Here is a 16,307-nt window from a genome sequence, read left to right as displayed (position 1 = left end):
CTTGCATCTGCTAATCCCAAACTCCCAATCCATCCCTCTCCTGCCCCCCTCCCCCTTGGCAACCACATATTCTCTATGTCCGTGATTCTGTTTCTGTTTCATAAATAGGTTCATTTGTGTCATTTTTTGACTCCAATTAAGTGATATCATATGGTATTTATTTTTCTATTTCTGACTTACTTCACTTAGTATGATAATCTCTAGTTGCCTTCCATGGGTTCAGTTATGACACTAATACAAATGTAATTTGAGTATCCCTATACTCTTCCTCCAGCAAATATTTATTCACTAACCCTTACACCACATTAGATATTAAGGTACAGAAAAATAAAACTACAAATATTCCCTTACCCAGCCAAGTGAAAGAGACAGACTTATTAACAACCTGTTAATACCAAGTGATTTAATGTACACAATACAGTATTTCTAGGAGGGAGTTGGGAGCATTTAACTGCCTAAGAGTCAGGGAAGGTATCACAAAGAAGCTTCATCCGAGATGGGCCTTAAAAAATAAATTAGAATTTGCCCCACCTCGACCCTCCAAAAGGAGTCTTAATTGACTTTGTATTTTCAATACCTTGCACAAGGCCTGGCACCTACTAAATAGCTACTTCATAAGTGCTTACTAAGGAAGTTAACTGGAATTTAGACAATGATTCCACACAAATGGATAGCATAAAGACCCGAGAAATGAAATACCACAGCTGGAAAATAAACTGTTCTGAGTAGCTTAAACATAATATACAGTTGCGTGACAAGAGATTGAAAAAGTCATCTGGGCCAAAGGGGAAGGGGTCGTTATGAAGAATTTGGGCTTTCCTCTGTGGGTCACTAGGAGTGGAATGATCAGATCTGCTTTAAAGTGACCTCAGGGCAAGGGTGTTAATACCGGAGCAGAGTAGAATAAAAATCGCCAGTCGGGAGGCTATCTTCAAAAATTCAAATGTGAGTCTAAACTAAAACATTTACAGCTGTGATGGAGTAAAGGTGAGATAATTTGAGGTATATTCAAGAGAGAACTAATTTGAATCAGCCACCTATTGGATGAAAAGAGGAAGGATGTTATTTAAGTTTGAACTGGGTGGGACAAAAAAGAAGACAAGACAGGGTAAAGGATTACTAATAGATTCCTACACTGGATAACTAGTGGTGTTGTTAGATAATATAAGAAAATGAGGCATAAACTTGAGGGGGCAGAAGAGGTTTATGTCTGTATGGGAGATGTCATTGGTCCTTAAAGATATGGAAAGGAAAGAAATCAACCAGCAAGAAAAGTAGGACATGAGAAGAGGAACAGACATTTAGGGAAACAATGAAGGGAAGATAAAAGAAGAGCAATCAAAGGAGATATAGAACCAGGTTTTCATTCTCAGAGAGGTACTTTAGTATAGGTGAAAAGCTTGGGAAGCATACAGTTTTTGGGTTTGAATCCTAACTCTTCCATGTGATCTTGAGTAAGTCATTTAACCTCTCTGAATCTGTCTCCTCATCTATCAAACGAGAACAGTATGAACTATACTCATAGGGTGGTCTGAAATATTAAGTGAAATAACAAATTGCCTACTATAAATAGTGTAACCATGACAGGTTTCTTTCCCTTGTTTTCTGTCTTCTGGCACAAGTTAAACTATAAGTTACTTAGAAATAACTCTCTGATGTATCCTAACCACTTTATAAAACGTATCTAATTATGGGCATATAGCCGAGTGCTCAGTAAGTAATTAGCACTGGGTAAAAGTTCTAAAGTTTCCCTTTCTGATAAAATTAGGCTTTTGCTCCCTCCCTGTACTTTCCTACATCCTTTTAGATTTGTGCTTATAACCAAAGTTCTTTTTTTAAAAATAAATTTATTTATTTATTCATTTATTTAATTTTTGGCTGCATTGGGTCTTCGCTGGTGCACGCAGGCCCTCTCTAGTTGCAGCGAGTGGGGGCCACTCCCCGCTGCGGGACGCAGGCCCCTCACCATGGCGGCCTCTCCCGCTGCAGAGCACAGGCTCCAGGCACACGGGCCTCAGCAGCCACAGCACACGGGCTTCAGCAGCTGTGGCTTGCGGGCCCCAGAGCGCAGGCTCAGCAGCCGTGGCGCACAGGCCTAGCTGCTCCGCAGCATGTGCGATCCTCCCGGACCAGGTCTTGAACCCGTGTCCCCCGCACCGGCAGGCGGATCCCCAACCACTGCGCTACTAGGGAAGCCCCCTGGGAAGCCCCCCACCAAAGTTCTCTTTAAAACTACCCTGACTTCCTATCCCTCTTTAATCTGACATTGCTGATCTCAAAAAGCTATCTTATCTTTCTCACCTGACACTTTCTCAGCCTTGGGCTCCTCTCTTTCTTTCTACATTTATATTAGAAGGGAGGAAGTACTTAACTTGAAGCACTTCTCCCCCTACGCATTACTTTTATTATGTTAGGGCCAGTCCCAAAATTCAGACCTTACACTTAACAAAAAATTTTCCTAAGTATCCCACTTTCAATGCCATGTGATTGACTAAATGATATCTCCCATAGATATTCCTTGATACCTGATATTTAGCAATGTTCTCCCCCAGTTCAAAGAAATCACTACAGCTAAATTTTATTATAATCAACATTACCACATTCATCTAGAAAACTCCATCCGGCCTGAAACCTTGAAATTTTTTAATTTTTTTTTTATTTTATCCACTAAAAAATTCTGTATAATAAAAATTAAGATTTTAGCATCCCAGATCATTTTAATTAACCTTTTAATATCAGGTCCTAATTACCTGAAAGTGAATCCCAAATGTTTTCTCAATAGGATTTTTCAATCACTCCATGTATCCAATCTACATGAGAATCCTAAACAACTAGTGGTTCTTTATTCTCTAAGGAAATTTCCCAGAGTTTGTACCAATTATTACTAGGTCTTACACAGAAAAAATGGGGTGCACTTATCCAAGCTTTGGAAACAGTGGGTTAAACAAAGTTAAACGGGTTTCTTTCCTGCAGGATTTCATAAAGTGAATGTGTTTGTGGATTATTTTTTAAAGGAAAAAAAAAAGGTATAATACATACCCTAAACTTTACCTGATCCAAAACATGTTCTATGAATAAGTCTTTCAAGCAACACATTTTGAGAAATGCTGTTAATGGGGTCAAATTAAAAAACACCCCAGCACTACTCTTCAAGGCCTTTCTGTTACCTTTTTTATGTCATCTCCCTAACTGAAGTAATCTTCTGCCTCTAAATATTATCCATTTACAGGTTCACATTTAAAACTTTAGTAAAAATTTATTGCGTTCCAGAAGCCACTCATAGTCACCTGCACTAACTTCCAATAACTTCAGGACACTATCCAACTAAACGTTATGGAAAATTGAGATATTCTACACAATCCAATTTTCCAGTCACTTGAATATTAGTTCTAGTACCAAAAACTCTTTATCTATTCTGAATATAAATCCATAAACTACCTACCTTTCGAAAAGATAACATACAAAACACAATTTAAGTTTCCTAATATATTGTTTATTTCAGCCTTTCTGTCTTGTCCTTCACTATCACACTGTTTACTAGATTCAAGAGTGTATGTTTTGACAATAACTTTTTTCTCTCGACATTTCCAATCCTAAATGGACTGAGAAAAAAATAATAAACTGGGTTTAAAATTGTATGCAAAATTCATTTAGCTAGATTCATAATAAAGATCTGAAGTATTTGCCTGTGTGTAAAGAAATAACACATGAGTGTAATATCATCTATTTCTGTTTAGTCTTGTTTACTTTTTGGTTCTTAGCAGACTTTCAAAATCAAAGGGGACCACCCAAGCAATCTTAACATACCTTTATGTTTTGTCTTGTCAGTTTACTGGGAGGGAATGGAGACAGATACTGCAAAATTAACCTAAATAGCTATTTACTATGGAACTATGATAGGTACTTTGCATACATTATCTCATTGAGTCCTTACATTTACTCCACAAGAGATTTCACAATTAAACACTTAATATTAACCATTAGCTTAATACAGGAGCCAGTGTGGGTCCCCCTTCTCCTAAAGCACAATGAATAATGTTTTCCTAGCATCATCTTACAAGAAGTTTCCAATCATCTGACAAAACAGACTCATTTGGAGGAGTACTGAAAGTAACAACTTACTAGCAGAAGCTGAAGTCACAGTTTCAACAGCCTTGGAAGCATCTGTATCTTTTCTGTTAAAAGGAGAAAAAAATTTAGCAAAGAATAAAATTCTAACTTCTAAAACTTCTAAAGATGCAAAGCTTAAATCTAAAAAAGTTTAAAATAATTCAGTTTGAATGATGTCCCATTTAACTGGAGTCAGGATGATAAAATATATTAAAAATGTCACTGTAAAAATTTAAAAATTTTAATTCATATGCATAGTCATTCTCACATAGGAGATGATGGAACTACTTACTTTAAAGTAGATGCAGATGTTTTCTTTGAATCTGATATCTTTTTCTTCACCTCTTTGTTCTATGAAAGAAAAATATTTTGAAAAATTTAGTTTCTTCCCCAATTATAAAAAACCATTTAGAAAACACACAAAAGCATAAGAAACACACACACATGTACATCAATCTAAAATATTCCTACCCTAAAGTATAAATGCTAATCACCGTTTTCTATTTATAGATATTCTTCAATTTGTGATCATACAGTGTAATTTTACATCCTGCCTTTTATCACTTATCTACATTTTCTTATCACTACCTTTCAAAAACATTATTTCAAATAGTGCTATAATATTTCTGATGTCTAACTGCTATCACTCTGGTCCAATCTACCACCATCTTTTCCTTTAATTACCATAATAGACTCATAATGGTCTCTGCTTCTGTCTTTGCCTTTTCACCCATCCTCACTCCATTTTAAACATAGAACCAGATTGATCTTGCCATTCCTAAACTCAAAACCTTTCATCACACTCAGAGAAAAAGCTAATACTTAAGCGTTTACACCACACATTCCATGCACTCTTTACCCCCAGACTACCATATACTTCTCCCCATCCTTCTCTACTTCCAATCCTAAGCATCCTTTATACTTCTCAAACAAAACAAACTACATAGGCATGGACCTGAGAAGCCTTTTGCAGTTGCTGTTCCTTCTCTCTGGAATGCTCTCAATCCAAGGAACAGTTTGCTCCTTCACCTCCTTTAGGTGTCTGTTCAAATATCACCTATTCAATGAGAGCTTCTATAACTACCTTATTGAAAGTTGCACGGCTCCTCTTTCCCCAAAAAGAGCACTTCTATTTCCCTTTTCTGTTACTTTCCTCCACAGCACTTGTTGTTAATAGACATAGTATATATATATTATATATATATAATATATATATATGTAATATATATATACATGTATTTAATTTCCTTGTGGTCTTTCTCCTCTTCACTATCACTGGTGTCTAAAATCATGCTTGGCAATTAGTGAACATTCAATAAATGTGTTAAACTGATCTGAACTTAACAAAAATTGTTGTCATGTTATTTTATGTTTTCTGTTCTTTTGGGGCAACCTTGCCATTTCCTTTTGTTCTATATGGGATTTTATCCCAAACATCTTCCTCACCCCAATGGTTTAGAAGATAATCATCATCCTACTTTTATTCTACTAATGGGTATCTTCAGTTTTAAAAGAAATGTGAATCCACTGATTTCTTCTGTATAAATTTAAAAGCCCTTACACCTTGGCTTACATGGCACTTTAAAAAATTTTTTTAATTTATTTATTTTAGGCTGCGTGGGGTCTTTGTTGCTGCACGCGGGCCTTCTCTAGTTGTGACGAGCACGGGCTACTCATTGTTGTGGTGTATAGGCTTCTCATTGCAGTGGCTTTTTTTGTTGTGAAGCACAGGCTCTAGGCGTGCGGGCTTCAGTAGTTGTGGCTTGCGGGCTCTAGAGTGCAGGCTCAGTAGTTGTGGTGCACGGGCTTAGTTGCTCCGCAGCACATGGGATCTTCCTGGACCAGGGCTTGAACCCGTGTCCCCTGCATTGGTAGGCGGATTCTTAACCAGTGCACCACCAGGGAAGTCCCCATGCCAATTTCTGATGACATATTTTAGACCAAAATTATTATTGTTTTTAATTTTAAGTAATTTTTTTTTTTACAATTTATGTTATTTTATAAAGATACGAACGACTATTTGGATCTTACTCTGCTTAAATGGTTTCATTACTCATCACCAATCATTTTATATCATAACTTCTCCATTTCTTAAGTTGTTCATTTTGATAGTAATATTTTCGGAAAGATAGACAGATGAAATGTTCTTCGAGCCCATACATGTCTGAGAATACCGCCCTAGCATACAACTTGGGATTTGACCTGAAATGCATGTACTGCATTACAATCAATCTTTTTTTCCACTCAACCTTGAGAATGTGTTGCTTGGCTATCTAAGGCTAGTCTACTTTTTACATTTATACTGTTTCTGCCTGGATCACTATAGCTTGCACCTTTATAACTATGAAAATTAACATCTTCACCAGTTTTTAAGTGATGTTCTCTTTCTGGAATTCCAGTTATATGCAGATTGGGTCTCCTAGATGTATCCACCATGCCTTTGCTCTTAATCATTTTAGACTTTTTAACCTTCCTTAATAGACAATAAGTTCTAAGAAGAATGGAAGCACATCTGCCTCGTTCATCACTGCATCTTCTGCATGTACCATAATGCCAGACACATAACAGATGTTCAAGAAATAGTTTCTGAATTAAAGTAAAACTAAACTCTCTTCTGAATTGCTTGTATCTCTGCAGTTTTATCTCTTTGTTATTCATTAGATTTTCCATAAAACTCAAACCACTGTTCACTGCTTCCCAGCACTGCTTTTGTTTCCATTCAGTCTTCTTAAATATAAGCTGGCTGCTTGCTTGGTTTTAGATGTAATGTCCCCGTGAATCTTGCTGAAAACAGTAAATTAAAAATTTTTAAGTCTTGTTTGTTTTGTTTTTGCAAAGGGTTAACCTGCAGCACTATTTTACAATTACAAGGGTTCTGTTTGCTGGAAAATCTGATTCTACTTTTTTATCAAGGGCTCCTGCTCCTTTAAGGAAAATTTTCAGTATCAACATGTGTCCATTTCTCTGGAAAAGAATGCTTGCTTTCAGGAGATGAGTTAAGAATCATTGTTAAGGATTGAGGTCTATGCTGGCTTATGATTAAAAACAAGGTTACTGAGCTTGGCAGAGGTGTGCAGACCCATATTTTAATCTTTCAGGCTTAAATACAGGGATGTAGAAAATTTTAACCTTTTCTCTAACATTTCATTATTGACTCCAAGAAGTAGCAAAATGAAGAGAATGTTCTATGAATCCACAACCAGAGTCCAAGGCTATCCTAACATGAAATATCAAACGTGGGCAGAAAAGTTTCATCGTAGTTTTGACTATTCATGCCAAAATTAAGACGTGGATCAAGAAACCTTTAGGGCTGCCCTTTCTTTTCTAGTTTGAGTTTCAAGCCTATTTTGGGCTTGCTCTATTAGGAAAACTTAATGTCTTCCCCTGTGATAACAGGTCAGAAAGATTGTCCCATATACTTCTAATCTGAAGAAGCCATAACCAGAGTTCTGTTGGGGACCCCCTCTGGTGAGTCACAACAGAGAAGTCAGGAGTTAGCGTTCTAAGGCTTCATTTCAGCACCATCCAAACCATATTTAATTGAAGAACATCAACGTTTCTGACAGGTAGATGGCATGTTTTCTAGTTTCTAGTGCTGATACTTAGCCCGTTCATTACTATGAAAATCAAAACAGTAAAATATGGGGACTTCCCTGATGGCGCAGTGGTTAAGAATCTGCCTACCAATGCAGGGGACACCAGTTTGAGCCCTGTTCGGGGAAGATTCCACATGCCACAGAGCAAGTAAGCCTGTGCACTGCAACTACCGAGCCTGTGCTCTACAGCCCGTGAGCCACAACTACTGAGCCCGCAAGCCACAACTACTGAAGCCTGCACGCCTAGAGCCCGTACTCTGCAACAAAGAGAAGCCACCACAATGAGAAATCCACGCACTGCGACTAAGAGTAGCCCCTGCTCTCCACAACTAGAGAAAGCACATGCACAACAACAGACCCAAAGCAGTCAAAAATAAATAAATAAATAAATAAATATGATTGGGCTATCTGACTTACACTGCTGCCTTACCAAACTTATCAATAAGTCATCCAAGAGAATTTTTAAAATACTGTTTGAAATACTCTAATACCCTAAATGTATCCTTAGTCACCCATTTTCCCAGATTAAACGTTTTAGAATTAAAGAAGACTGATCTCCCCAGTTCTCCAAATTTAATGATCAGCCAGTCTTGCTTGAGAGTCACTGGTATAAGCTATTTCTCCTTTCTATTCTCAAGGTTACTAATCTACCCCAAACCGTTACTATTATTATAACAGTCTGGTTGGCTAGATGAGCACTCTAACTGGATCAGTGATCTTTTCTCTTCTTTCCTTTAATCAATTTGCTAAGCTTTCTTTGCCTTCAGAGTCATTTGCCCAACTAATTCATTCTGCATATCACTTCCTGATGAGTCTTTGTAATCCATCCATTTCACTATGTCACAGTGAAATGACGGTTAAGAATCCGCCTGCCAATGCAAGGGACAAGGGTTCAAGCCCTGGTCTGGGAAGATCCCACATGCCGCGGAGCAACTAAGCCCGTGTGCCACAACTACTGAAGCCTGCGCGCCTAGAGCCCGTTGCTCTGCAACAAGAGAAGCCATCGCAATGAGAAGCCCGTGTACTGCAACGAAGAGTAGCCCCCGCTCGCCGCTACTAGAGAAAGCCCACACGCAGCAACGGAGACCCAATGCAGCCATAAATAAATAAATAAATAAACAAACAAACAAATACAAATTAAAAAAGAAAGAAAGAAAGGAAATCAGGACAGGACCTGTGCCTCTGGGAGGGAGCTGTGAAAGAGAAAAGGTTTCCACACACCGTGAAGTCCCCTCGCTGGCGAGTAGATCAGCCAAGCCAGAGCGCAGGCTTCAGAGGAGAGCACAGCAACAGGTGTGTGGAGCGCAAAGTGCGGAGACACCTGCACAGAGGCTCATGCCGACTGGCACTCCCCAGCCTGAGACGCCTGTCTGCTCACGTGCTGGGATGGGTGGGGGCTAGGTACTGAGGCTTGGGCTTCAGAGGTCAGACTCTGGGGAGAGTACTGGGGTTGGCTGAGTGAAGACAGCCCTGAGGGGGCTACGGTGTAATGCACCACAACTGAGGAAGTCCAGGAAGAAGCCTGGGCCCACCAGAGGGGCAAGGCACCACTGTTGTTGGGGGGTACGCAAGGAGGAAGCTGGCCCACCATAGGAGCTTCTTTCTCTGTGCACTCACAGGTGGCAGGACACTGCCTACACAAGCTCCAGCGGCGGGTGCGAGCCACTGCTGATGCCAAGGGCCCTGTGAGTGGGTGCAGGTCACTGCCCCCACCTTCCCAGAAGCCTGCACAGCCCACCACTGTCAAGGGTCCCATGATTGGGGCCAACTGCCCTGGGAGCGTGCATGGCCCACCGTTGCTGCTGAGGGTCTCACGACCCAGTGCCAACCACTGCCCCCACCTCCCCGGGGGTGTGCAAACCACCACCACCACTGTGGAGTGACCCACAACCAGGAGCCAACTGCTGTCCCTGCCTTCCTGGGAGCTTGCAGGAGCTGTGCACCTGCACAACCCCTATCAAGGGGATAACAGCCAGCACATGCTAAGGAAAGAGACAGCAAGCATCCAAACCAAAAACAGCCCTCATGTCAAAAAAATATTAAACCCACACCAGCTACACAGGGACACTCCCACTTATAGATAGCCCTCCAAGACTACAGTAGATAATTGTTTCCCCTAAACTCACAAACTAAGAGATACATAAGCAAAATGAAGAAGCAGAGGAAACACTCTCAATTAAAAGACCAAGAAAATTCCCCTGAAGGAACCAACAACGAAACAGACCACTTTAGTCTAATAGATACCAAGTTGAAAAAGGAGGTAATGAAAATACTGAAAGAGTTAAGAAAGGCTATTGACAGAAATGCATCTTACTGTGAAAATGAATGAAACTATAAGGAGGAGCCAAGAAAAATTAAAAACTTCATTTGCCAAGACAAAAGCTGAGCTCAAGGCAATGATTAGCAGAATGAATAATGCAGAAGAAAGAATAAGTGACCTGGAAAAAAGACTAACAGAAATTACACAACCAAAACAGCAGACAGAAAGCCAAATGAAAAAGAATGAAAGCAATATACGAGACCTAAGGGATAACATAAAGCAGGCCAATGTACACACAATAGGGATTCCAGAAGGAGAAGAAAGAGAGAGGGAATTCCAAATGTAGTTGAAGAAATTATGGCTGAAAATTTCCCAAACCTGAAGAAGGAAACAGATATCCAGATACAGGAAACACAGAGGGTCCCAAACAATATGAACCCACAGAGACCTACTCCAAGACATAATAAAAGTGGCAAAAGTTAAAGAGAGGATTCTAAAGGCAGCAAGAGAAAAACAAACAGTTCATTACAAGGGAACCCCCATAAGGCTATGAGCTGATTTCTCTCAAAAACACTGCAGGCCAGAAGGGAGTGGCAAAATATATTCGAAGTCTTGAAAGAGAAAAATCTGCAGCCTAAAAGACTCTACCCAGCAAGACTATCATTTAGAATAGGAGGAGAAATAAAGAATTTCTCAGACAAGCAAAAACTAAAAGAATACAGCAATACTAAACCTATGCTAAAAGAATATTGAAAGGTCATCTCTAAATGGAAAAGAGGCAAGAAGAAATAGGAGGGAGGAAATCACAATTGGAAGGTAAATCACTTAAATTAGCCAGTATACACATCAAAAAGAAAAAACCAAACCAAACCAAAACAAAACGCCTTATTTGTGAAAGCAATGATAAACACAAGGAACAGCAAAAGGATAAACATGAAAATGTAAAAAGGGACATCAAAATCATAAAATGTGGGGAAGGAGAGTAAGAAAATGCAGATTTCTTTTCTTTTTTTTACAATGTGTTGGAGCCTATCTGACTATCAGTCTAAAGCAAGCAGACATAGGAGGGGGTTAACATACTTGAAAAACAGGGCAACCACAAATTTAAAACATACAATAGATTCATAAAAACCTAAAAGAAGAGAACACAAGCATAAAATAAAAGGAAATCATCAAACCACAAAAAGAAAAAGAAAGGAACAGAGTAGAAACAAAGAATCAACTGAAAAACAGTTTGTAATGGCAATACATACATATGTATCAATAATTACCTTAAATGTCAGTGGACTGAATGATCAAAAGACATAGAATGGCAGACTGGATAAAAAAACAAGAGCCTACAATATGATGCCTTTGAGAGACCCACCTTAGGGCAAAAGACACACATAGACTGAAAGTGAGGGGATGAAAAAAGATATTTCATGCAAACGGAAATGATGAGAAAGCGGGAGTTGCGATACTCATATCAGACAAAATAGATTTTAAAGCAAAGGCTAGAAAGAAGGATAAAGGAACTTATATAATGATAAAAGGATCAATACAGGAAGAGGATTTTACACTTATCAACATATATGGACCTAATATAGAAGCACCCAAATACATAAAACAAATACTAACAGACATAAAGGGAGAAATCAATAGGAATACAATAATACTAGGAGACTTCAACACCCACTTGCATCAATGGACAGATCTTCAAGACAGGATCAATAAGGCAACAAAGGCGCTAAATGACACAATAGAAGTTAGACTTAATTGATATTTTCAGGACACTACATCCAAAAAACCAGAATATATATTCCTTTCAAGTGCACACGGAACATTCTCTAGGACTGACCACATCCTAGGTCACAAAACTAACCTCAACGAATTTAAGAGTATGGAAATTATTTTGAGCATCTTCTCTGACCACAGTGGCATGAAACTAGAAATCAACCACAGGAAAAGAAACGAGAAAAAAACTATTACGTGGAGACTAAATAACATGCTAGCAAAAAACCAATCAGTTAACAAGGAAATCAAAATGGAAATTTAAAAATGCCTTGAGACAAACAACAATGGACAGAAAACACAACCATACAAAATCTATGGGACACAGCAAAAGCAGTTCTTAGAGGGAAGTTCATAGCGATACAGGCCTTCATCAAAAACAAGAAAAATCTGAAGTAAACAACCTAACCTACCACCTGACAGCATTAGAAAAAGAAGAAGAAACAAAACCTAAAGTCAACTGAAGGAAGGAAACAATAAAGATCAGGGAGTAAATAAATAAAATAGAGATTTAAAAAAAAAATCAACAAAAACAAGAGCTGGTTCTCTCAAAGGGTAAACAAAATTGACAAACCTCTGGCCAGGCTCACCAAAAAGAAAAGAGTGAGAACCCAAATAAACAAAAAAAGAAATGAAAAAGGGGACATCTCAACTGATACCGCATAAATACAAAAAACAATAAGAGAATACTATGAACAATTATATGCCAACACATCTGACAACCTATGAAGAAATGGACAACTTTCTAGAAACATACAGCCCATCAAAACTGAATCAAGAAGAAATAGATAATTTGAACAGACCGATCACTATAACTGAAATAGAATCTGTAACAAAGAAACTGCCTACAAACAAAAGTCCAGAACGAGATGGCTTCACAGGTAAATTCTACCAAACATGTAAGGAACTTATACCAACTCTTCTCAAACTCTTCCAAAAGACTGAAGAGGAGGGAACACTCCCAAAGACATTCTAAGAAGCCACCATCACCCTGATAACAAAACCAGACAAAGACACCACGAAAAAAGAAAATTACAGGCCAATATCTTTGATGAATATAGACGTAAAAATGCTCAACAAAATATTAGGAAACCAAATTCAACAACACATAAAAAAGATCATACACAACAACCAAGTGGGATTCATCTCAGGTTCACAAGGATGGTTCAACATATGCAAATCAATCAATGTAATACACCACATTAACAAAAGAAAAGTCAAAAACCACATGATCATCTCAATAGATGCAGAAAAAGCATTTGACAAAATTCAACATCCATTCATGATAAAAGCTCTTACTGAAGTGGGACTAGAGGGAACATATCTCAACATAATAAAAGCCATTTATGACAAACCCACAGCCAATATAATGCTCAGCAGTGAAAAGCTGAAAGCCTTCCTGCTAAATCTGGAACACGACAAAGATGCCCACTCTCACTCGCTCTTCAACATCGTATTAGAAGTCCTAGCCACAGCAATCGGACTAGAAAAAGAAATAAAACATACCTGAATTGGAAGGGAAGAGGTAAAACTGTCACTACATGCAGATGACATGATACTATACATAGAAAACCCTAAGGACTCTACACAAAAACTACTAGATCTAATAAGTGAATTCAGCAAAGTAGCAAGATACAAGATTAACATTCAGAAATCGGTTGCATTCCTTTACATCAACAATGAAATATCAGAAAAGGAATGTAAAAAAACAATACCTTTTTAAAATCGCACACAAAAAATAAAATACCTAGGAATAAACCTCACCAAGGAGGTGAAACACTTATATGCTGAGAACCATAAAACATTAATAAAGGAAATAAAAGAGGATTCAAAGAAATGGAAAGATATACCATGCTCTTGGAATGGAAGAATTAATACTGTTAAAATGGCAATACTACCCAAAGCAATCTACAGGTTTAATGCAATCCCTATCAAACTACCCATAACATTTTCCACAGAACTAGAACAAATAATCCAAAAATTTATATGGAACCATAAAAGAGCCAGAATTGCCAGAGCAATCCTGTGGGAAAAAAAAGAAAGCAGGAGGCATAACTCTCCCAGACTCAGACAATACTACAAAGCTACAGTAATCAAAACAGTGTGGTACTGGTACAAAAACAGGCATATGGATCAATGGAACAGAACAGAGAGCCCAGAAATAAACCCACACACCTACAGTCAATTAATCTTCAACAAAGGAGGCAAGAATATACAATGGGAATAAGACAGTCTCTTCAGCAAGTGGTGTTGGGGAAGTTGGACAGCTGCATGTAAATCAATGAAGTTAGAATACACCCTCACACCGTGGACAAAAATAAACTCAAATGGCTTAAAGACTTAAGCATAAGACATGACACCATAAAACTAGAAGAGAGCACAAGCAAAACATTCTCTGACATAAGTCATACCAATGTTTTCTTAGGTCAGTCTCCAAAGGCAACAGAATAAAAACAAAAAGAAACAAATGGGACCTAATTAAACTTACAAGCTTTTCCACAGCAAAGGAAACCAGAAGCAAAATAAAAAGACAACCTACAGAATACAAGAAAATATTTGCAAATGATTCGACCAACAAGGGCTTCATTTCCAAAATATACAAACAGGTCATACATCTCAACAACAAAAAAACTAACTGAAAAATGGGCAGAAGACCTAAATAGACATTTCTCCAAAGATGACATACAAATGGCCAATAGGCATTTGAAAAGATACTCAACACTGCTAATTATTAGAGAAATGCAAATCAAAACTACAATGAGGTACCACCTCACACCGGTCAGAATGGCCATCATTAAAAAGTCTACAAATAACAAATGCTGGAGAGGGTGTGGAGAAAAGGGAACCTTCCTATACTGTTGGTGGGAATGTAATTTGGTGCAACCACTGTGGAAAACAGTATGGAGGTTCCTCAGAAAACTAAAAATAGAATTACCATATGATCCAGCAATCCCACTCCTGGGCATATATCCAAATAAAACTGTAATTCAAAAAGATACACGCACCACTTCGTTCATAGCTAACTGCCGGACAACGATCGTCAAAAAAACACTGGAACCTACCAAAAAAGATACCCGACATCCAGAGACTGAGAAGAAGCCACAACGAGGGGGCAGGATGGGTGCAATCGCGATAAAATCAAATCCCATACCCACTGGGAGGGAGACCCACAAACTGGAATCTGAGCCCCATGTCAGGCTTCCCAGCCTGGGGGTCCAGCAACAGGTGGAGTAGTCCCCAGAGAAACTGGCTTTGAAGGCCAGCAGGGTTTGATAACAGGAATTCCACAGGGCTGGGGGAAGCAGAAACTCCACTCTTGGAGGGTGCACACAAAGTCATGTGTACACCAGGACTCAGGGGAAAAAAGCAGTGACTCTATAAAAGACTGGGTCAGACCTACCTGCCTAGTATTAGAGGATCTCCTGAGGAGGCAGGGGGCAGCTGTGGCTCATTGCGGGGACAAAGACTCTGGCAGCAGCAATTCTGGGAAGTACACACTGGCATGAGCCCTCCCAGAGGCCGCCATTAGCTCCACCAAACATCCTGTAGGCTCCAGTGCTGGGTCGCCTCAGGCCAAACAACCAACAGTGCGAAAACACAGCCCCACCCATCAGCAGACAAGTCTCCCTGAGCATGGCCCTGCCCAACAGAGAGACAAGACCCAGCTCTACCCACCACTAGGCAGGAACCAGCCCCTCCCATCAGAAAGCCTGCACAAACCTCTTAGATAGCCTCATCCACCAGAGGACAGCAGAAGCAAGAACTACAATCCTGCAGCCTGCAGAATGGAAACCGCAATCACAGAAAGTTAGAAAACATGAGATGGAAGAGGAATATGTCCCAGATGAAGGAACAAGATGAAACCCCAGAAGAACAACTAGATGAAGTGGAGATAGCCAACCTACTAGAAAAAGAATTCAGAATAATGACAGTGAAGATGATCCAAGATCTCGGAAAAAGAATGGAGGCAAGGATCAAGAAGATGCAAGAAATGTTTAACAAAGACCTAGAAGAACTAACAAAGACCTAAAGAACAAACAAACAGAGATGAACAACACAATAACTGAAATTAAAAATACACCAGAAGAAATCAGTGGCAGAAGAATGCACAAATGACCTGAAAGAAAGAATGGTGGAAATCGCTGCCGCAGAACAGAATAAAGAATAAAAAGAAATGAAGACAGTCTAAGAGACCTCTGGGACAACATTAAATGCACCAACATTCACATTATAGGGGTCCCAGTAGGAGAAGAGAGAGAGAAAGGACCTGAGAAAATGTTTGTAGAGATAATAGCTGAAAAATTCCCTAACGTGGGAAAGGAAACAGTCACCCAAGTCCAGGAAGTGCAGATAGTCCCAGGCAGGATAAACCCAAGGAGGAAAGCTGAGACAAATAGTAATCAAATGGACAAAAATTAAAGACAAAGGAAAAATATTAAAACAACAAGGGAACACCCATAAGATTATCAGATGATTTCTCTGCATAAACTCTGCAGGCCAGAAGGGAGTGGCATGATATATTTAAAGTGATGAAAAGGAAGAACCTATAACCAAGAACACTCTACCCAGCA

At 39.1% G+C, this 16,307-nt stretch overlaps 1 protein-coding gene across 4 annotated transcripts in view; it reads right to left on the bottom strand.

Moving 5' to 3' along the window:
• ZNF638 (zinc finger protein 638) overlaps positions 1–16,307 on the bottom strand; it is a 69,949-nt gene that overhangs the window by 34,898 nt on the left and 18,744 nt on the right. For all 4 annotated transcript variants that reach the window (XM_060117058.1, XM_060117056.1, XM_060117057.1 and 1 more), the window contains 2 exons: positions 4,403–4,461; positions 4,123–4,175 (listed from right to left, as the gene is read on the bottom strand). In XM_060117058.1, coding sequence (XP_059973041.1) covers positions 4,123–4,175; positions 4,403–4,461 — 112 coding nt within the window. The remainder of the gene's footprint in view (positions 1–4,122; positions 4,176–4,402; positions 4,462–16,307) is intronic.

Source organism: Mesoplodon densirostris, chromosome 14 (assembly GCF_025265405.1).
Source record: "Mesoplodon densirostris isolate mMesDen1 chromosome 14, mMesDen1 primary haplotype, whole genome shotgun sequence".
Classification (NCBI taxonomy): Eukaryota; Metazoa; Chordata; class Mammalia; order Artiodactyla; family Ziphiidae; genus Mesoplodon; species Mesoplodon densirostris.
This window is presented reverse-complemented; position numbering and strand designations above follow the sequence as displayed.